Here is a 23,285-nt window from a genome sequence, read left to right as displayed (position 1 = left end):
CAGTCAACAAGCTGCAGTTGTGCATTTCTGAATGCTGGGAATACATTCTAGGAATGAGGTAGGGATTTCATCATTGTGAGAACATCACAAGAGGGTGCTTACACAAGCCTAGGTGGTCTAGCCTACTACACACCTAAGCTACACAAATACACACACACACACAAGACTAAATCATACACACAAGACAAAATGATGCAGTCAAAATACACAGTCAACATGAGATGAGGCCATTACCAGCATAACACAACATGCTGTTTCACAGTAACATTTTGTTTTTATAAGTGGGAATACATTCTAAAATAATGACAAAAGCATAGCATAGTAAACACATAAACCAATAAGAGTTGTTTGTTACAATTACCAAATGTTATATACTATAATAGTTGCACACACTAAACTTTCATATGAGTGGCAGTGCCTCGTGTGTTTGCACAACCATCACCACAAATGTGAGAAATGTATCACTACAATAACCCTGGGATGGCTATAATAGGAATAGATGATGCTATAGGTTGATAGAAACATTTTATCTTCACATATGTGGTCTGTCCTTGACCAAAATGTCATTATGCAGCATATGAATGTACTGAGTAAAGAATTAAATTAGAATAAGTGGCATGAATGGCAAATTTGAACTCAGCTACAGACAATCATATGTATGGAGCAGAGGAAGACCTGCTTTCTACTGGGTGGTCAGAGAGGCCTCCTATGGATGTGATGTCTCAGCTGAGCCTGAAGGCCAAGAAGGTGCCAACAATATGAAAAAAAAATGGAAAAAGAGTACTGGGCAGAGGGAGCAACATTTATACTGGTGGGAAAAAATGTCATGAGTAAGAAGAACTAATGAATGGCAGTGTCCATGTAAGACAGTAGTCCATATAAGAGTGAATGGTGTAGGAGCCAAGAAATGATGGAGAAGAAAGTGATTTCCAGAATTCACTCTAAAGGCAGTCACAATGGACTGCAGCTCTGAGGGAAAGGCTGGACTTTCTAGCAGGGGTCCTCATCCAGAACAACCCCAAGGCTATCAGCAGACCCCTTTCACGGAATGCCATTGGCCTAACAGGAGGCCTTGGGTCTGTGTGAAAATTTAACTCAAACTGGTATCTCATAAGAATTTTCCACAGATCTCACACACACAAGCAATTAAGCAGAACAAATTTGCCTGTTCTACCTAAATTCTCCCCTTTCTTGCTTTGATTCCTGGCTCCAATTCAACCCACTGCAGTTACCTTACAACTACTGATGACCGTGGTCAGGAATTCAAGAATGTGTGTCAATCAGTCCAAGTCCTATTCTCAGGTTGTTCTCTTCCTCTCCTCATTTCTCTGTCTTGCTGGACCACATGCTGCTTTGTTTTCTGTAGAAAACAGTAACAATAGAAAAAAGGTGTTTGGTTTTTGTTTTAAAAAGCATCCCCTATTCCTTCATTGGTAGGATTCTAGAGTTTAGAGCTGTGCTGCTCACTGTAGAGGCCACTGGTCACATGTGGCTGCTGAACATTTGAAACATGGATCAAGATGTGAAAATGGTCATTGAAATATGCAAATGAATACCAAGTTTTGAAGACTTAGTACACACTAAGGAGAATATAAAGTATCTTATTGAGTTTTTATATTGAATATTGAAATGACAACATTTTTTATGTATTGGATTAAATAGAATATATTCTTTAAGCTAATCTCTTTTTGTAATGTGGCTACTAGAAATTATGGCTCTCAGTACAGTTCTATTGGACAGCACTGGTCTAGAAGTTCTCAGCTGTGGAAGTTCTGTCTTCCTAAAAGAATTGGAAAATGGCAAGGGGTGTGCATTTTTAGAGATCAATGTGATGGGAAAACAAATATTCATGGTATTTGATGGATGAGAGTCAGCAATGTATGTATCTGCAATATTTTTAGATAGGTAATACAACTAAGGATGTTGAGGCCCAAAGAAAGGCAGTGACTTATCCAAGACCACACTGTGTATTGGTAAGAGTGAATATTAGGACTTGGACCTCTGAATTCTCAGTACAGTTTTGGTAGGAGAAGAAGATTTTGTTTAATCTCTTCATTTGGAGCACCCCATCCCTGTCCAGGGTGCTGTCTTCTAAGGTGTGGTATCTCTGAAGGAAAGGAAGCCAAGTGCCACCTTGAGGGAGTCACTGAGTTTGAGGCAAGTTCCACTGGAGACAGCTGTTCTTTCCTCACCCATGTTTAGGGGAGATGGGGAGCCAGATTCCTCAGGCCAAGCTCAGATTTGAAGTCAGACAACCTGGATTGGAATCCAAAGTGTACTGCAGCAGGGACTTAGGAAAACCACTGCATCTATTCGCATCATTTTGCTCATGTGCTGTTACAGGGATGAGACGCCCTGTATACAACTGTACCGTGACACTTACTATTTTATTGAAGGATGTACTTACGGGCTGTTGTAATCATTGGGCACTGAGCTTCTTGGAGGTTAAAGACTTGTTCATTTACTCATTCAACAAATATTTTTTGAGTACATACTTTGTGTCAAACACTGTCCTTGGTATTATTGCAGTTTTAAGAACAGACATGATTCCATCCCTCATAGAACATAGTGTTCTGTGTTCATGGAGATAGACTGGCAGTAGACAAGTAAAATTATAGGCAAGAGCAATATTAATGATAATCTGACCATAGAGAGAAGTTACATAGGGAGAAATGATATAAGAAGACAAATGCCCACTTCAGATGGAAGAATCTTTTCTCTGGACCCAGCTTTTCAGCTGAGACCCCAAAAGCAAGCAAGAGCTAGATGTGCAAGTGTCAGTGGCAAGAGACTTCCAGGAAGCAGAGATCTATTTGAAGACCATGCATAAGGACTCTGTGTCTGGAGTACCATGCTGAAAGAGAAAGTAGTACAAACAGATGAAGCAGTAGTTCACAGGGTCCCCTGTGATCTCAAAGGGTTTAGGAAAATATTATGACACTTGGATTTTTATTCTGTGTGCAGGGGATTATTCTAAGCAAGGGAACGACATGTTAGGACTCATAGTTTAAAGAGATTTCTTTGGCTGCTAAGTCATGAATAGATTGTAGTAAAATAGGAAATCCAGTTAAAGGAAAGTAGCCCAGGCTAGAGATGATGGTGGCCTGGATCAAGAAGATAGTGTTGAGTTAGAGGGAGTGGACAGACTTAAGTTGAAAGAGAGTTTTCAATTCTTAGACTTCCAGCTTGAACAAATGGGTGGGCGATGGTCCATTTATTGAGAGGCTGAAGACTTGGATAGGAGTAGGTTTGGGGCATGGAAAGAAGAGAAAATGCTTTGGGAAACATTGAAGGCATGAGGTACTAAGAGAGCAATTGGTAATGAATGGATAAGTAAATGTGGTCTATCCATATAATGGAATATTATTAAACAACAAAAAGAAGTAAATTATGAATCATGCTATATGGATGAACTTCTGAAACATCATGCTAAGTGAAGGAAGCCAGAAGCAGATCACATATTGAGTAATTCCCTTGACGTGAAAGGAATAGGCAAAGCTACAGAGAGACTAGTGGTTGCCTGAGGCAGGAAATGGGAATAGAATGACTATAAATGGGCACATGGGTTTTGTTTTAAGGAAAAGACGAATGTTCCAATTAAACACCAACATATAATTTTTCCCCCCAGGAGAGAGAGCAGAATGCGGCACTACCAGGTGAGAGTTGGAGACTCTTGTTTTCTTGTTCCAGCTGCCAAAGGTCTGAGTGGGGAAGAGTTGGGAGAGAGGAGGGAGGAACTCACTAGTTGGGGGTGAGGGGAGTTGCCAAGGGAAAGGCACAGTTGCTACTGAGGCTGTGAGGCTTTTATTAGACCTCCAGGCTGGTGATGGGGAGCAGGTGCTTTTGGTGCTATGGGGCAGTGGGGTATTTTCCCTTAGTGCTGTCCATTGGGTTGGACAGTAATATTGACTCCAGGGTGACTAAGGGCAGCCAGTAGAGGCCAGAGGATGTGGGTGACTGTTTTCCTCTTTCACATCTGTTACATGGCTGCTGAGCAAACTGCCCAGCCTAGGTGGCTGGGCCCAGCCTGGGTCCCTTTGACAAGGCTTTGAAATTGGCTGGTATTGTGCACAGCTAGGCACATGCATGCGCATACACACAAATGTGAGCCCAGACCCCCGCGCTGCCCACACCCTGGCTTGGACTTCCTGGGCACCTCGATGGGCTGATGGACAAAGTAACACACAGGGAGCTTCTGCTTCTTCTCCAGCTGGTCCAGCATTTCCCTTTGCTTTTCCCTGAGCAGACCAGAGCCAGTGAACACTTTCCACTCAGCAGCTATGAGCTGGCGGCTGACTTGCCTCTCCTTTCAGAGAGTTTAGCTCCATGAGCAATTTGTTTTTTGCAACCTGGTTGTTCCCTGTAGCTCCCTTCTTTCTGAGTTCCCAGCAAGAGCTCTTGTGCTTCCCTACACGAATCTAGACAGTGACATGGAGGCCTACACTTTGCCCTGTGTTAATCAGGAGCTACTTTTTGCCTCACTTTCTGGGCCAGTGACCTGATGAGATTCTTTCCTTTCCTACAAATTCTTCCCAGTGGCCCAGAATCCTAGAAAGCTGTCCTACTTGGCAAGAGCAGAGATGAGCTCTAAACTCTCCCTTGCTCATTGGGAAGGGAGTAGGTGCGGCAGAGGCTTGGAAAGCTGGGGATTTAAATGTCCTGGGCTCAGAGACCAAGGGTTCTACAGAAATTCAGCCTGTGCAGCTGTTCCTCTGGGCCCAGGAAATGTGGGAACATGGGGATGATTCATGCCAGGCGAGGGCCTTCCCACATATGGGGCAACAGATTTGCAGGGTCACTTTCAAAGAACCTTGGAGAAACAAACTTGTTATTGTTCCTTTTTTCTGGCAAGAGGATGTTGTTATAGTCCGAAACAACAGAAGCCATATTTTACACCAAAGTCTGCAAATAGCCAAACAGATGGGAGATGAATTGAGCCATCACTTACATCCTTCTAACTCCTAGGACTTTGGCAGGAGGAGATTGCTCCAGCAGAATTCAGGAGAGGAGAGCTGTGATTCATCCCTTGGCCAGGTCTCAGGCTCCTCCTTGGGGGAAAGCTGAGGGTACATGTATCTTAAATAAAATGTGTATGTATATGTAGTTTAAATAAAGCCCTCTGAGATGTTGTCTTCCACACCCTCTTTGACCGAGGGCCTGAGAAATACAGGCTCAGACTACCAGACCTCCCACTTAGATATCCTGCACTAAATTGCAGATCTTGACCAATGTGCTCTGGTTCCTGGCCAAGGTCAAAGGTGACTTTGTTAGAAAACTAAATGCTTCCCTTTACCTCCAATGTCATTATTAAATCGTGAACCTCATTGCCAACTTGGAAGTGGTTTTAAAATTAATCAGAAAGGCCCTGGTTGATGTCTCTGTACTCTGGCCCTTTTATCTTCATAGATTCTCACACATGGTGTGTCATCTGGGACAGTCATTTGGGCAAGTTACCTCAGCCAAGAAGCTCTTCACTTGTATAGATGGACTAGTTTTTAGCATATGGTCTGCAAACATGTTATATTTTCTCATGCTTAAGAACCTTATCTCTGAATGGCCCAAATTCATAGTTACTCTGTAATTTAGGCTGGCCATATGTGATAATGCACTTAAAAAGTATATTATCAGCAGGGTGTGGTGGTACAGGCCTATGATCCCAGCAGTTGGGAGGCAGAGGCAGGAGGATCACCAGTTTGAAGCCAGCCTAGGCTATGTAGTGAGACCCTGTCTTAAAAAACAAAGAGCTGGGGATGTAGCACAGTGGTAAAGTACTTGCCTAACAAGTTTGATCCCCAAAACTATGAAAAAAACATGTATTGTAAATAGAAAAACAAGATGCAAGCATGAGATTTTAATTATTGTGATTCAAAGAAAATCTAGCTTTCCTAACCCAGGTTGACATCACCCCGTGGTCTGGATAAGTGGTGAAATCACTTGACATCATGTCCAAACATATGCAACTTGGTACACACCATGTGCAGCCTTCAAGATCCTGACTGCTATTGAACTTCAATATTGCCACCATTTTGGATATTGATATCCACATTTATTGGGTTGCCTGGGGAAATTTTTAATCACATCCTTTTTGTCACAGAATTATTTCCAGGTCAATGCCTGTGTTGCCAACATATGTTAATTTTCATCTGGTTTGAAAGGCAGAAAGGGGACATTGGTCTCTGGTTTCTCTTTCTTCCTCTCTATGGCTTTCTCTGTTCCTGTTTTCCCTGCCTCTCTCTTTCTTTCTTTCCTTTTTGCTCTGCAACTAAGCAGCAGAAGAGATGGAAGGCTTAGGCTGCCCCACTTTCCTTGGCTGAGCTGTCCCCCTGCTCCCCACTTTGTGCCCCACCCAGCATTTCAGTAAGTTGATACAGATTTGATATCATGCAAAGTTGGGATAGCTACGTTTCCTTGTCAGATTCCAGCCAGTGCACAAAGCACCACAAAAGAAAAAAATTCTGGTGTGGTTCAAACTATCCTTTGCTCTCTGGATTAGGCGGGAAAAATGGGGAAACATATCCTACTTTCCTTTTATTCCACTTTGCAAAACAAATAATTTAAACCCAGAAATTCTTAGGACTCAAACCCTCTAGTAGGCATCCTAGAGCTTTTGATACAGAGTGTCCAGTGCCTTCACCAAGAGTTTCCACTCTTGCCAGCAATGAGAGTTTTAATAGATAGTTGAATGCAACTGCTAGCAGTTATACGGTGAAATCACTTGCTCAATTTCACACTCAATCTGGGGCCTTAAGTAGGAAGAGCTGCCTACTCCCCCACCTTCAGTCACATTCTATTTGTGTGACCTTAGGAACATTTCTTAATCTGATATAGGATATAGGCTCACTTGCCTTATGTGTAAATGGGTTTAATAATTCTTAACAACCTCACAGGGTTGTTGTGAGATAAAGAAATGATCTGGGAACCCCAAACACTAGGAAAACTGGGTGACAATGGTGCTATCCTCACGTTGTTCCTAATTGCCAAACTTAAAACCTATGACCTCGAGTCACACTTTTAGCACTCTTTCGGCTCTTCCATTTGGAAATTCAAAAGCAGATCCATTGTAAGAAACCTCACCCCTCTCTACATATAGACATCCTCAAAAAATAATTTTTGAAAAACAAATGACATGGACATAGCTAACCAAATTGACATAGATCCAACATGGGCTGGATACAATCTTGCCTGTTGTTTCTTTTCAAAATTTTGGTCTGTGCTGTTATTTTGGTTCTATTGTTTGGGTGGCATGCTATTATTTGGACTTAACTGTGTCTTTGCCCATGCATGGCCTTGTAGCTGGCAGCATTTGCTCAACATTTAGACACCTAGGAGGAGTTAGCTGGAGTTCCCTACATGGCTGGGCTGCTGAAGGATACAGGCACAACAAGCCCAGTAAGAAACAGCATGGCCCTCATTTATCTTGACTGACTCCACAGTCCCTAAGATACTTGCCCGTTCACAGAAAATAATTGAGATTTGGGAGGGGGTCTTTATTTGTCATATGTGAATATTATCTGTGCCTGGTTGAGTTCCTCAAATTTTGAACCAGGCTATTTGAAAATGAACAGCCTCTCTTGGTTAGATAACCTTAAAAAGCCCTTTGCCTTGGAAGGCTGGCAGCATTCAGTCAGGCCAATTTGGGTGGTGAAATGAGCAAATAAGCCATCACAGGCATATGCATGGTGAACTCTGGAATATGGGCCTAGTGTTTGTGGCTGTTTCATTTTTCCTTGTGAACTGTGGTATGATTCCCCATCCCTTGGCCAAGACTGGAGCACAGGGAATGGAGATCCTAAAGTAAAGCAAGACACTTTCAATCTGACCCCATAGCAAGGATGAAAGTGGTAGATAAGTCCTCAGATGAAAATGGCAAGGTGCTCCAATGCTCCATGACTGTTAGAAAAAAACCCTGGATTTGGAGCCAAAGAGGCTTGGCTCTGCCAGTTCTTCTCTCTGAGCCTCAGTTTCTGCCTCTGTAAAACAGGGTCATATGTACAGAGTTTATGATGCATTCAGTGTGGTAGTGGATTTGAAAGTGCTTTAATCAGAAGTGTACTTGACTAAAGAGTAGGATATTATTATCCTGGATCACCTGGGGACCCTAAAGAACTGCAGCCTGTCTCCTGGCATCACTTTCTTTATTTCTGTAATGAGAATAATAATTGTCTGACTCTCAGATCAATGAAATAGTGATTAGTCAAGACTATTCGAAATGCCAAGAGGCATTAGGAAGATGAGTGCCCTGCTACATTGGGAGTTGAGACTTAGTAATGGATTTAAGCCAAGGTAATGAAAATTAACCCTCCCAGTCATGTTTGAAAGTCTCTTGCTTTCTTGGGCTACTGATGACATCTCTCTCCCCTGATCCCCTTTCCATCTGGTCAGCTTTGCAGGATGCCAGCCTCTAATTGGAGTTTCAATGCTTTCTTGGACACATACTATTTATTCCCCCTCTGACCCACCCCGGTCCATAATTTAGAGTGCATTTGTGTTATAGGAGAGTTGCTCCTGCTTGGCATTGTGGGTAAAATTAAGATCTCCTAAAACTTTCAGATGGAACATTGGAAACCAATGTATTGGGGGGCTAGGGGCTCCCATTTGCATTTTGTGTTCTCCTCAAGTTATGGGTTTTAAGAGTGTCTTTCCCAGTGTATGCTTATGTTGGTTGCTTTCTTGATTTCTTTTGTTCCATTTTCCCCTAGGCCCCCCTGTCTTCCCCCTAAGCCACAGAAAATGAGGAGACCTAGGCCTCTTTCAGTGTATAGCCATAAACTCTTTAACGGCAGTATGGAAGCGTTCATTAAGGTACTTGCTGGGGAGCCATGGAGTCCGCGAATGCACCCAGTGCAATGGCAGCCTCTCTTCCCCTGCCCTCCAGCCAACAGCCCTGCCCAGACAGGAGTCTACACTCCTCCCCTCAGCCAGGCCCTGTTGAGCTAGTGCCTCACTGCAGCCTGCTCTTCGCTTCAGCAAGGACTTTTCCTCAGAGCTGTTTTGCCTCTGGCCAGTTGCCCCTAAGTGCTGTCCATGACTCTCAGCTTTAGGGGGAGGGATTTGATGAATGAAGTCCAGGTGGAGTTGAACTGTCTGCACAGTGATCTCAGCCAGCTGTGCTTCCTTGCTGCAGGAAGCACAGTCCTAACACCAGAGGGGTAGCTGGGGAAACCATGTTACCCAGTGTTACACCTTTGTCCCCTAAGAGGAGATTGAGAGAACACAAAGGAAATCCCTGTGGATAGCTGTGTTTTTGTACTACTGAGGGTTGGTTTTTTTTTTTTTTTGTAGTTGAGTGTATGGGAACAAAGGAAACTTATAGTTCATATGAGAGAAGTCCCTCACACCTAATTTTGTCTCTTGTTAGTTGGGTTGGGAGATGGTTGATGAGAAGAAAAGTTGAGGTAGTCCCTTTAGAATTCTAGGTTAACCCTTTATACTAAACTTAAACTAAAAAATTATTTTTTTCAGCTAGGTGAGTTTCTCTTTTTTTTTCTTTGATATAAAAGATACAAGATAAAACCATCCCAGATAGAATAATGAAGGGCAAATAAAGATGGTGATGGAATTGTCCAGAGCAGCAGGTAGACCTCCACCTGCTTGAGGAAAGGAAGGCACATTACTAACATTACTTAGGGGAACAGAGGGGAAAGTTCTTGCCAGTTATTTGAGACCCCCTCATCAGCCAATGAAGACACTTTCTTCAGGAAAGAAGACTGGAATCAGGGGAAACAAAGGCTGTTGGGCAGTGCTGATGATTTGGAGTCATAGAAGCTTACCCTGCATCAACTCTCTATCCTCTGGCCTCAGACAGGGTGAAATACAGGACTTCCAGGACAGGGAGTGACTGCATACAGATAGGGTCAGCCTTAAGCATGGGAGGAAGTAGACAGGACAAGTCTGGGTCCCAGGACTAGCTCTACCTGTGGACTGAGTAGTGGGGAAGGAAGAGTGGAGGAAAGTGAAAGTGAAAGAGTAGGACTCAAGTTAGGATTGCCCAGGGGCAGGGACAGCAAGGGGTGCCCAAGAGGACAGAACATAGAGAATGACCTAAAGGACAGGTCCCTCAGGGTACATCAGGAAAGAGGAACCAAATGATCCAGAGAGAGCCATCCAGTGGTTCATGGCAGGATGGTACTATCAAAGGAGTCCTCTCTTTCTTTATCCTCCCTCTTCTCTCCTCCAAGACTTTCTTCTCATTCACCCTTGCCCAAGACAGAGCCACACTCCACAGCCTAGAAAGGACCAGCTTATGGCTTTCTGGATCGACAAGCTCAGAGCAGGGCCTGAGAGGTTTTTAGCACAGAAAGTGGAGTGTTTAGGTTGGCTCAGGGTGAGCACTGGGCAGGTTACCCCCACAGGAACAAATTCTCAGAGAGTACAGAGCAAGAAGAGCTATGAGCTAGGGCACAGGAAACCTGGCGAGAGGCTAGGAAAGAAGGATAGGAATAAAGAGGAGAGGGCCAGGACAGAAGGAATCCCTTGTTGGCGGGAGAGGGGGGGTGAAGGGGGGGCAACAGAAAGAATGAGGGTTCAAAAACAAAAATAACTTCCCTGATGTGCTCTTGTTTTTGGAAATGGGTGATCAGTTGGGATACTTGGAAGGAATTAACTCTTCCCTGGCAGTATTTGAAAATTAGTATATTCTCTAAGTAAAGAGGTCCTATATATAATGTGTGACTATAAAGTAATCTGACTTTATTCTTCCTGACCAACTTGGAGCTTAATTATGTGAACCTTTGCCTGTTGCAGGTAGTCACCCTGGGGAGCCACCTTCATACTCTAAATATATCACCATTGCTGCAAGTGCTTTTTGACCAGGTCTTTAAAGTCCATTGCATGACCTTTATTGTTGGTGCCAAAACTCTGTATTAGAATAGACTCCCTGGTCTTTGGAACAAGAAGTTCCATTCAAAGCTTAGCTTTGTGATGCCACTGGAGGTACAAAATGGCAAGAGGGAACATGCTACAGTGATGCTGGTCAACCAGCTCTGAAAGAGTCTCCAAAAAGGGACAACCAAGAGCATCAGAGCAGTGACAGCATTGTTGGAATGAGTCACAGCCTGGTAAGGAGATGAGGTGGGAGAGTAATAGTCACTTGACTGAGAAAAAGAAGATACATTCATTACATGACAGCGTTTCTTTATAGTCACTTATATCTCCTACAACAGTGAAGTCTAACAAAATTGTACCGTGTACCACCTATGGGCTTGCTCGCCAAGGTTACCTTCAGTGCAGTTTCACTCTGAAGGATTGTTAACTTTCAGAGAATGAATAGGCAGAATAATAAAATTACTCCTTCAGCTATTGAGAGTAGGCTTTAGTTTTCTATACACATTCTCATACTATCTGAAAGGATATTAAAGTAAGAGTCCTCAGCTTTGAAAAACAACACCCGTGAAAAGATTTTCAGTAAAATAATACTACTGGAACTCCATGATTATGATGGTTTGACAGGATGAGGAAGCAGCATTGAGTTAACAATAATAGATAAGTCTTGTTGGGGTTCGATTTATCAATTTTTTTGAACTCTTCCCTAATCAGCCACTTATAAAATTCTTGGTGTTTTTCTTTTAGACAAAAGGAAACCCTATTTTTATTATGAGAGCCCATTTTGAAGCACAGGAGGTCCACCTCTGGGGCCAGTAGAGAGTCCCCACCTTGCTTCTATATAATGAGAATGACAGCCTCCTTCATGAGTTTGGGGTGAGGATGAAATTAGCTAATGTATGTCACATTTCTAGATCACTGGTCAGCACATAGTAAGCACTATATAAGTCTGGCCTGTTATCATAATTAATTTTAGGACACTGCTCTAGAGTCCCATTGGACCAGGCTATTGCTTGGTTCTTGGATTCAGGTGGGTTTAGCCAGTATGATATTGATGATTCCAGTTGTTGATATGCTAGAGACTGAACAGGTAACACCAATTTGAAGGCATACATCCCTTACATTTTCAGCTCAGCCTCCTCACTGAGCCTGAAGGAGACCTAGTTCCCATCGCTGAACCTGACCCATGCCCACATGGCAGGAAAGAATAGACAGGCTTCCCTGGATCTGGATGTCTTCAGTGATTTGTGGTGAAAGCTGAGACTGCAGTCCATCATTTACGGTGCTCCAACTTGCCTTCCTTCCCTTCCCCAGGCTTCCCAGTTCTTGTTTTACCAGTAGGGTCTCAGTGCCAGCATGAGGATCGGGGTAGAAAGGATATCAAAGCCAAGTTTCCATCCAGGAAAAATTACCAAGATGTTGAGAGGAAAACATGGGGGCAGTTTGGAATCTGGAATCAGGTGTAATCCTGCCGGATCCCATCCAAAGGGATCTTGTAACATTGAACTTTTTACCAAGAATGAAGTTTTCTAAAATGAATTTCAGGGACAGTAGCCATAAAGGTGTGTTTTCCTCCTTTCTGTGGGCAACTGGGCTTACCTTATGGGGTCTTCAGTAGGTTCTTGTCCACTGGTGAATCAACAGTCCCTTTTGTTGAAGGATTGTCCAGCTAGATTGGAGCTGGGAATGAGTTCAGGACATACAGTTCCTGCACTTTGACAACTGAAAGAGTCCCCCCATCACTGGTGTCTGGGAGAGAGGCAAAGGCAGCCTATTGGAAGGCTGGCTGGGGGCAGCTCCTGGAAGTCCTGTGAGGCTCTGAGGCTCAGGATGGCTCTCCCCATGGGCAGGCTGTTGGGCAGACTCCCCTGGACCTTTGCTGGCTGCCATTGCATTTCGGCGTTCACGGACTCTGAAGGATCTGCTTACTCTAACTGATCTTATTCCTGCATAATCTTTTCTTTTTCTCCTGCTCTGCTGCCTGTTTATTTTTTGTTATCAGAGGAAGAAGAAATGCTCGAACCAGGAACCAGGTATTTACTAGAAAGGCCCATTAGCCCCATGCAACCAGATGGAAGCTGTCTTTAGATCTGACTTCCAGAACAGAGTCCACTTTGCCCATTGCCAATGGGTCCCTTTCCTTCCCTCTTCCTAACTGCAGTAGAGCAAGGGCAGAATTCACAGGTGGGGTGTGGAGGAGCCAAGAACCCATCCAAATTCTTGTCATCTTTACAAAAGCAAGTTACATACGCCTTTTTGTTTCTTCACCTTCTAAGGAGGCTAGTAATTTAATTTGGCCCCTTTCAAAGAAAGTTTAAACCAATTTTATGCTCTTTAAGTGACCTGAAATATTAGAGAGGTCAATCAGTCCTGGAATCCAAAAGGAAATTGCCCCTTACCCAGCCATATGTGACTACTGGCCAGTCTAAGAAGTAATTGAATATCCTTTCACATTCCAGGTACAGATGTTTAGAATTGTGTCTTACTCAGCCTTTTGACTAAGGTTATCCACTAGATGGCCAATGGCTGACATTAGTGACTTCCAGAACTTCTTGAGACATGCTTAATATTAAAGTATGCATCTGGATGTTTAGGTTGCAACATCACGAGTAGAACCAGCCCTCTCTTCTTAGGGTTCCAGTGGACAGGTGGGGCCAGCTCTGCTTCCCCCCCACAGTGTTCTTCTTGTTTCTGGCATGAGGCACTGCAGCAATGGGATGAGGCTTTGATCCTACCTTTTATTCCTGAGCAGTGGGAGAAGATGTTGAATTGGGCAAAGTGGAGTGAGAGGCAGGGCACTCTTCAAGGTTAGACTCCAGCCCCCTCCATATGACAGGTTCCCTCTTCCTACCCTGATGTGCCTGTCAAGCCTTCTGAGCCCAGAGTCCTTTCCAGATGGGTAAGAAGAGCATTTCTTTAAAATTATCATAGCTATGTCTTTCTCTGCACTTAACTGAAGACTTCATTAGGATTAGTAGTTCCTTGCTTGTTTTCTTACTAATACGGTGGTACTAATATTCTGGCTTGAGTTGATAATCCATGCTTGCAGTGACTTTTGCCTATGGTGGTTGCCAAGCCCAATAAAACTCACGTTCTTTTTTCTCTTAAGGATTCAGGACAAGCTATACCGCTTGTAGTTGAGAGTTGCATCCGATACATCAATTTATATGGTAAGCTCAATTTTGGGTCAAGTGTTTTTGGTTCTCTGCAGAACAGGTGCTGGACTGTTCTGGTAGGAGATGAGATTTTATTCATCTTGGAAGACTTCCTGTCACAGCTCTGTTTCCAGGGGGGAAATGCTCTAGGGGACAAGCTGTTATTCTGAGTGCTGTCTCTGAAGCCTGTGTGGCAGGGATGGGAATATAGAAGATAGTGTGAGGAACAGAACCTAGGATAGCTGGGGAGGGATGATTACATGGACCAAAGGACTATTTCAGTTTCTTCCCTATTCCTACCCAACCCAGAGTCAATATACTAGTTAATACTATTGGATTGTAAGTTCCACAAAGAAAATAGTATCTGGGATTTGTTGACCATGGTGTCACCAGAAGGTAGCTTGTGCTTGTCCACTTATTCATTCCTCCAAAAATATATTTATTTAGTGCATAGTGGGCACTGTTTTGAACAATGGGAATATATGTGTAGACAAGAAAGGAACCTGCTCTGAGTAGCTTACATTCAAAGTTAAACGGATAAGGAAATACTCAAAAAAATAAATACGGTCTCTATGGGGAATTCATTTCAGAACCCCTGCAGATACCAAAATCTGCAGACACTCAAGTCCCTTACATAAAATAGTGTTCACATATATCTGTACACATCCTCGGCCACAGACTTTAAATCATCTCTAGATTACTTGTAATACTTAATACAATTAAATGCTATGTAAATAATTGTTATATTGTATTGTTTAGGAAATGATAAGGCAGAAATCTGTTCATTCTCAGTACAGATGTAATTTCTTCTTGAATGTTTTCAAGCTACTGTTCGTTGACTCCATAGATGAAAATGCCATGGATAAGGAGAGTTGACTGTGATATAACTATAAATAGTGATAATGCCAGGAAACCAATTAGAAGGAGATAGGGAATGGCTGAGGGTGCTGCTTTGGCTAAGGTACTGAGAAGAGATGTCTCTGAGGAGATGGTAATTGAACTATGTCCCAAGTGAGTAGAGGAAGGCAGCCATGCAGCCCAGATGGAGAGAATGGATAAAGACAGATGGGAGGAAGGTCAGTATGGCTGAGTGTGGTATGAGGAGGAGGGTGGGAGTAGACACTTAGGTAGTAGAAATTCAGTATTTCTTAACTAAAGATATGAACAGTATTTATTGGGCATATACTTTGTACAAACCAAACTTTGACTAAATCCTGGCTTTTAAGAGTAAGCATTTCCAGTATTATAACATGGAAAATTATTCTGTACAGAAAAACTGAGTCAGGGAAAAAATCAGTCTCCTCCAGTGATTTCTAGTAGAGATGAAACAGACCCTTGATTCTCTATCATATAGGTTATTCTTCCATCATTGCTGTTGTATCAGGTGTCTGTGAGTCTCCTCTTTGTTATGGTTTTGTAGGAACATGTAAAAAGAAGTGAGATTGTTCTTTAATAATTGAATTGCCTCCAAACTCCTGGACTCCCAGGCCAGAATGCCCCCTGGAGCCTTGCTCTCCTAAAGGAAGAATTTGTTGAGTGAGGAGCAGTGTTGATAGAAATGGCTCATGGCCTTTGCCTTCAAGCCCAGGCAGGATCTTCACAGATGTGGGAAGCAGCATGTATCTGAGTGTTTGGGGCATGTATTGAGTGTCTGGAGTTCATTGCAAAGGCCATTTCTGAGCTTCTGCCAGGAGATCTTCATTGGGAATGGCTCTATGGTAAAGGATGGAAGGAGAAAGAGACAAGTCTGGGGAAGAGTCACCAATATTCCCTGTGGCCTGATGAGTTCTAGTCTCCTGTCGCTCATTGTTTGCCTTTTTTGTTCGTTTCTCTTTTAGGACTCCAGCAGCAGGGGATCTTCAGAGTTCCAGGGTCTCAAGTTGAAGTTAATGACATCAAAAATTCCTTTGAGAGAGGTGAGCAAGACTGGCCAAGGGGAGCCAGGGAGGGTGTTAGCATGGGTTTTAGAACTTGTGGTGCAAAGAGTCTTTGATTCACACTGGTTTGCAAAAGCCAAGTGCACACATCTCTTCCAAACTTCACCTTCGGTGACTTCACCTTGGTAGCTTGAAACAAGCCATGACTGGATTGTTTACACCACAGAAATTGCAAACTTCAAGATCATTTTGTTCCTCTCCAAAGAGCTAACTCTTAAACATTTACCTATTTCTGCAGCTTGAACATACCTAATCCAAAAATCCAAAATGCTCCAAAATCCAAAACTTGTGAGCACCAACATGACATACAAGTGGAAAGTTCCATATCTGACCTCATGTGACTGGTCACAGTTAAAAGGCAGGTATACTAAAGATGTAATACAAGATTACCTTCAGGTTTATAAAGGTTGTGTGAAACACAAATAAATTTTGTGTTGAGACTTGGATATTTTCCCCAGCTACCTCATTATGTATGTGCAAATATTCAAAAAAAAAAATCCCAAATCCAAAACTCTTCTCGTCTTGTGCATTTTGGATGGGGGAAGCTCAAGCAGGACTGCAACTGCTTCTGGGGACTTTCTCCAGTGTGCGTCATAGTAGTTGCTGGGAAGGAGAGCTCTGTAAAGAACTTGGAAATATCCATGTGAGTTTGTAAGGGATGCTGCCTTTTAGAATAAAAGTTGGAAGAACAGAGATAACTCCAGGTAGCTTTTAGAACAGCCTAATTCTTCATTTTTCTCCTGCAGTATTTTTGGTAAACCACACATTGGGAGAAAGAGTGCACACATTCCCCTCCTCCACCTAATTCCCACTTTGATTAGTCAAGGATGTGAAGGCTTATTGGAAATGAGGTTGGACACATATGATTTATTTCGTAGCCTCCTTTGGCCTCAGAATCATTGGTGGGGACAGGCAACCGATGACAGTGACCATGCACAGGAAGGTCTTTCTAGTTCTTACACATTGGCCTTTGTCTGCACAGTGCTTATCCCTCTGCTACAGTGAAACTAGAAGTCTATGCATTTTCATTCAAGAAAAAAATTTGCAGACATCCTGCTTCCTAAATCTGGGACAAAGCCTGATACTAACAAGTCCATATCTGCTTCTTGGGGAAGAGGGAGAAGAAAAGTTAGATCATAGGTATCCCAAACAGTATCTCTGCTTCCAGTTTTCCCACAGTATGTCCCTCTTCAGCTCTGATTGGCTGCCTTGTTCTCCAGTGGCTTTGATGCTGGGCTTGTTCTGAGGACTCCAAGCCCAAGCCCATTTCCTAACAGCACATCACATCCCAGTGGGTAAGAAAGTGCTTTGGTAGCCTTTCTTTTATGGGAGCCCCCTCAGCCTTGGGAGGTGTTTGGTTTAAGGCTGTTGACTGGGCTCTCAGCAAGCCTGTCCCTGGGTTCCACCATAGAATTCTCCCACTGTTCTCTCTTCAGAAGGAAATGCCTCCTGAGCTGACTTTCTGCCTTCTAGTTCCCAGTTCCATCCTAACAGGCATCCAGCTCCAGGGTGGAGGAGGCATTCTGCAGTACCAGGAATAGGCTCTCTGTGCCCCAGATACTCTGGATTGGAACTGGGTGTTGAGCGCAAGATTTGGCTTGATGTGGTGCCCAGCAACCTCCTAAGGTCCAGCTTCAGCTCTGGAGTCCACTCTAGGATCTTGAGTGCTTAGAAGTAGAGGGCCCCATGATCCCAGCTCTCCCCAGGCATTTATTCATTCACTCGCAAGCTTGCATTGAGCCCCCAGCAGTATGAGGTAATGGACCAGGCTCCACCCTTTTCCCCAGTCCAATAGTTGCTGCTTTCTTTCCTTCTTAAATATGATTGGCTAAGGTCAGCATCTGCTGTCACTTGCTTGGGTGTTTTGCAGGGGTGATGTGCAACTGAAAAGAATTCTCTGTTCCTAGCAAGCCTCGGATCCCCTCAGGCAGAGTGCAGCTGAGCAGAGATCATCTGACCCATATCACAGCTGCAAATAAAACAAAAAACTTGTCTTTTCTCCCTCCACATGTACAGAAGGCCCCTCTCCTTCTCTCCTTCCATCATTCCAAGGTGAATCTTATTTTCCTGCCAGTCTACTTCTCTGCCCCACCTAAGCCACAATGCAGCATGTCTTCTAGGGGAATTGCTCCTGGCATGTCTCTTTTAGATAAATCTATTCCTAGCTTTTTTGGGCTGGCCAGTGGCCACATTTCTTACTTCACAGTTTCTGTTTCTTGACATTTACCAGTCAGATACCCTGGGTTTGGTGTCTTCCCCAGCTGACCCCAGGGGACAGTCCTCCCTGGCTCTTCACACTAGTATCTTCCCTTGTTCTGGCTCCCGTGCTGTGTCCCTCCACTTTGCCATGGTGATGAGTCAGGTGGCCAAAGCCCAGCACAGCTCAGTATTTCCCCCGCACTCTTCATATCCCACATGGGCAAACTTGTGACTGAACTTTCTCCCCAAACCAGTACTTTGTGTGCTTTTTCCTTTCTTCCCTTTGCTTTGTAAAATTTAAGTCTTCTATGCTAATCCATGCAGGGTGCCTATCCTTTCCACTTACTAAAAGAGATTTCCTTAGTGCTTTATTTCTCTCTCCAGGACAAATTTGTTTCTCTTGTTCCTTGTTCCTTACATACAGTTGTTGCATGGAGTGTGGTTCTCTTTTCTTTAAGCTTCTGAGAAGTTATAACCTGTTAAAATTCCACTCTTGGCCTATGATTCCTGAACCAGCTTTCTTTTCCTTCTGACATGAGCCAACCAGGGTTTTAATGTGTATGTTTATGTATGTGAAGTCAGTATGTTAACTCTGCTAGGCAATGGGAGCTAATGGGCAATATGGAAGAAAACCTCCATGTGTTTTTGAATAATTGCTACCTATGAAGTGTGGTAGTGATAGGAAACAGCTGAGTGTAGTGCAGTTTTCAAATTCCTGAGGCTGCGACAGGGTGAGAGACTGAGGGCTGAGGGTATGAGGCTGGGACCCACTCCCACCCTCCAGTTCAACTAGGACTATTTTGTTCTCTATGTTGGAATTTCATAGAATTTTTTTTCTTAAAAAGGAAAAAAAGTTGGGGGATTCTACTGTAAGGAAAGGAGAGAAAGAAGGAAATGCTCACACCATGGATGGTGTGTGGATGGATAGATGGACAGATGCAAAGGCAGGAGCATAACTCTCTTTTCCTTAAGCTTCTGAGAAGTTACAACCTAGAAATCTACTCTGGGTATAGGCAGGCATGCACACAGATAGACAGATAGAGAGATCTGAAAATCACAGGTAGTAGAGAGAGTATTTCCCAGGCCTTATGAAAGCTGGGAGTGGCTGTGTTAGCCTGGGCATGTTGCTTCTTAGTGCTTCAGGAGAGAAGGATGGGGTTGAAACCATGCCTCTACAGCCATGCAGCACTGTTGTGAGGATTCAGAAATGTGCTTCTCACTTGAGAACTACTAAGTGAGTGCAGGCAATTATGTTTTAATGTGCTCTCTCTTCCTTCCCCACAAAGAAGACTCATCGCCTCCTGTGGAGACATATGAAAGGTTAACCTAAGGAAACTAGAGTCTGGGCTGCCACACACGGTTGCTTAGGCTGGGCACTGCACAAGTGTGCCCAAAAAGAGGGCTGAACTCTGGTCCATGCTCTGTAACCTGCACTCCCTGATATAGGAAAGAAGTGGATCTTTAATTCTCACATCGGGACTAGCAGAAACTTGGTAGTGTCACACATTCACAAAGAGATCCAAGTGTGAGTTTCCACTTCTCTTCACCATTTGCCAGACTTACAGTTGTGCTGGAATGTTTGTTTGTGTAAACAACACCATGTCAGTGTTAGCTGCTCCCTGCTTCCTTCTACCCCTCCCATGGAAATTCCTAGTGATGAGCCAGCTCAGCAGCCCCCAATTAAATTGCAAAGTGCTCCTCCCCTGAGACAGCATTGCCCCTGTCCAATGGGCAAAAATCCAGAAGATTGACACTGCCAGGAGTAGAGCTGTGGAAATCAGTTCTCAAGATGACATTGTTGCCGGGAGTGTAAAGTGGTGTGGCCCAACTGGAGAGGAATTTGGCTACAACTGGTACAACTGTACATTGCTTGTCCACTGTCCCCAGTTGCCCACTTCTGGGAACTCATCTCAGAGATGTGCCACCCCAAATCCTGAAGCATATGTGCAAGGATATTCACAGTGGCTAAGCTAATCACAGCAAAAGATTGCTGGAAAGAAATCAATGTTGATCCATAAGCAATTAGTTAAATCAATTACGATCTATCAAAAAAACAGAGCACTTGTAACCATTAAATAAAGAAGCCATCTCTATGAAATAATGTGTGTGTGGGGGGGTTTCCAGGATTTATTGTTAAGGAAAGAAACAAGGTTATGTAAAAGTATATTACATTTTATGTAGGAAATAAGGGGAAAGCCAAGTGGGGTGACTTGTGCCGGTAATCCTAGCTACATAGAAGGCTGAGATCCGGAGGATCGGGGTTCCAGGCCAAGGAAGGCAAAAACTTTGCAAGACTCCATCTCAAAGGACAAAGCTAAGCATGATGGTGCAACTTTTCATCTGGCTTTAACTTTTGGACTCTGTAAATGCTCTATATTTTCGAACTATAAATTTAGAAAAAGACCTATAAAAATTCAGTCCTTATCATTGGATACAAATAAAAGAAATAAGTTTACTATGTATCAGATTGATAACAACTGAGTAACTTTGAACAGGGACTTTGAACATATATTTTAGCAGCTTTATTGAGTGATATGCAGAGGTTCTGCCACTTCTGAAGTGTATGTTTCACTGGTTTCCAGTGTATTTGCAGATTGCACAGTCAGCATTGTAATCCAGTCTTACCCACACAGGAGCCTATGCCTATGTGTCCTGTGTCCTTCTTACCCCACCTGGGCCCTAGGAACCCCTAATCTAGCTTCTGTCTTCTGACCATGGGATCATTCAGCAGATCATAAAACAAAACCAGAAACAAAAGCCCTATGCATAAACCCTAAATTTTATATAATAGGTTTATTTCAGTGGTAATATTGCTATTAAACTCTGAAACTATTCTATGCAGGTTGTGGGATGAGGCAGATAGATACATTAATTATCAATGTTATTCCGAGCCATGATTGACTATTAAAAAGAGATATAGAGATGCTCCTTAGTATATGATGTGGTTATGTCACACTGATATACCTATCATAGGTTGAAAATATTATAAATTGAAAATGCATTTTATATACCCAAACTACTAAACATTGTAGCTCAGCCCAGCCCACCTTAACCATGTTCACAACAGTGACATTAACCTACCATTAAGCAAAGTCACCTAACACAGAACCTCTTTTATAATAAGGTGTTAAACATTTCATGTAATTTATTGAATACTGACAATAAAAAACAAAATAGTTCTCTGAGTATGCTTTATTACCATCAGAAGCTCAAAAAGTTGTTAAGTTGAGCTGTTGTAAATTGGGGACTGTCTGTATAAATACAAAATAAATGAAGGTAGAGAAAACCTTGTATCTTCGATATGAATACAAAACATCTGTATGAACTCATGAAAACACACACACACACACACACACACACACACACACACACATTCTAGTTCTGTTCAATGAAAGTGTCTGGAAAAGCTTCCTAACACTCTTGTAGCAGTGAGCACACCTACTACTAGGTCTTGCTTTTCAATATCATCCTGTGCAAAGCAAACAGAATTCCTTGGACATGTGTGGTTCCAGTTATGGGTCAAGGAAAGTAAAAAGCGATTGAGGAAAACTTTTGTTCAGAAAGTAAAGAAGTGTTGAGTGGAGGTCGTATTAAAAGGACACAAGAGCCAGGCATGGTGGTACATGGCTGTAATCCCAGCATTTGGGAGGCAGAGGCAGAAGGATCATGAAGCCATCTGGGCTGCATAACAAGTCTGATGCCAACTTGAGTTACATAGTGAGACCCTGTCTCAAGAAACCAAGAGCTGGATGTAGTTCAGTGGTAGAACTCTTGCCTAGCATGCTGGGTTCCATCCATCACCAAATTAAAAAACAAAACAAAACAAAACAAAAGCAAACACACGTTCCCTAGCCAAGTTTGGGATAATTTAAGCATCCCAAAGAGTTGTGATTTAAAAAAAAATTTGTCTGTAAAGATACTAGCAAGTAGGGGCAGAGGTAACACAAGGAAAGCTTTTCTTTACAAGATAATGTCAGCTAATAAATGTTGAAGAAATGACAGAATTTTAAAATCACCATTTTGTAACCACACAGTGTAAAAGGCAAAAGTCATCATTGGATACTAAACCATTGGGTGAAATGTGTTGATCACATTGACACATGGAACAGCTTAAAATATCAGGACACTTAGGGTTTATCACTGCACAGATCATATATTTATTACAAAGAGGGAAAATACCTTTACACTGTAGAGATCTGGAGGCCACCAGCATCCCCAGGAGTGGACAGCCTGCTACCTCCTGATGGGATGCAATCACTTGTTCCATACATCACTGGCATAGTATTGTTGCCAAAAATACTTAACCTGAATCTAGTCATGACGGAAACAATTAGACAAATCCAGCATATGAGGCAGTTCTACAAGACACCTGGCCTGAACCCCTCAGAAAGAGTCAATATTATAAAACACAAAATTAACAAACAAAAACGTCAGCGCCTATTTTGCCTACAAAGGACTGGAGAAATGTAACCATCTAATGAATTGTATGGACAGCAATTATATCTCAGGTTTTAAAAAAATTCTATAAATGACATTGAGGAACACTTGGGAACGTACGAGTGTGGGGTGTTACTTTGGAAGGATGTTATCATGATTATGAGAATATCCTGGTTCTTAGGAGAAACACGTTGAGGTATTTACTTAGGAGTGATGTATTGTGATGCCTACAAACTCTCAAATCACTGAGCCACAATGAATATAAATAGAGAAAACAAATATGACCAGACCAGTATTAGTAGAAGATGTTCAGTGTTCATTATTTTATTTTTGCAACTTTTTTGAAGATTTGAACATTTTCAAGTAGAAAGTTGCAAGGAGAACTTTAAACCTTTGGGGGCTGGGAGTCATATGTCAGGATGTCTGTCCCATCTGCCTTCCCTCCAGTGTGAGGTAGCCTGGGTTACCTCTTCTGCCATGTGCCCATTCTCTGCCTCATTACCAACTGGAAATATCATCTCCTGTTTCCACTCAGGTGAAGACCCCCTTGTGGACGATCAAAATGAGCGAGATATCAATTCAGTTGCTGGTGTTTTAAAACTGTATTTCCGAGGACTGGAAAACCCACTCTTTCCTAAGGAAAGGTTTCAAGATTTGATATCTACTATTAGTAAGTACTTCCCAGTGGGAGCCATCAATTCCTTGAGAACTCCTTATTGTCGTTGCACCATGGGCC

At 42.9% G+C, this 23,285-nt stretch overlaps 1 protein-coding gene across 5 annotated transcripts in view; it reads left to right on the top strand.

Moving 5' to 3' along the window:
* Positions 1-23,285, top strand: part of Srgap3 (SLIT-ROBO Rho GTPase activating protein 3) — a 246,170-nt gene that overhangs the window by 192,240 nt on the left and 30,645 nt on the right. For 2 of the 5 annotated variants that reach the window (XM_074044306.1, XM_074044310.1), the window contains exons 11-16: positions 3,629-3,656; positions 6,268-6,357; positions 12,824-12,854; positions 13,931-13,991; positions 15,815-15,892; positions 23,085-23,219. In XM_074044306.1, the coding sequence (XP_073900407.1) occupies positions 3,629-3,656; positions 6,268-6,357; positions 12,824-12,854; positions 13,931-13,991; positions 15,815-15,892; positions 23,085-23,219 (423 nt within the window). Of the gene's footprint in view, positions 1-3,628; positions 3,657-6,267; positions 6,358-8,699; positions 8,803-12,823; positions 12,855-13,930; positions 13,992-15,814; positions 15,893-23,084; positions 23,220-23,285 lie in introns of all 5 variants that reach the window. The other 3 variants (XM_074044307.1, XM_074044309.1, XM_074044308.1) reach the window with 3 other exon arrangements.

The sequence above is a fragment of the Castor canadensis genome, chromosome 10 (genome assembly GCF_047511655.1).
Source record: "Castor canadensis chromosome 10, mCasCan1.hap1v2, whole genome shotgun sequence".
In the NCBI taxonomy this organism is placed as follows: Eukaryota; Metazoa; Chordata; class Mammalia; order Rodentia; family Castoridae; genus Castor; species Castor canadensis.
This window is presented reverse-complemented; position numbering and strand designations above follow the sequence as displayed.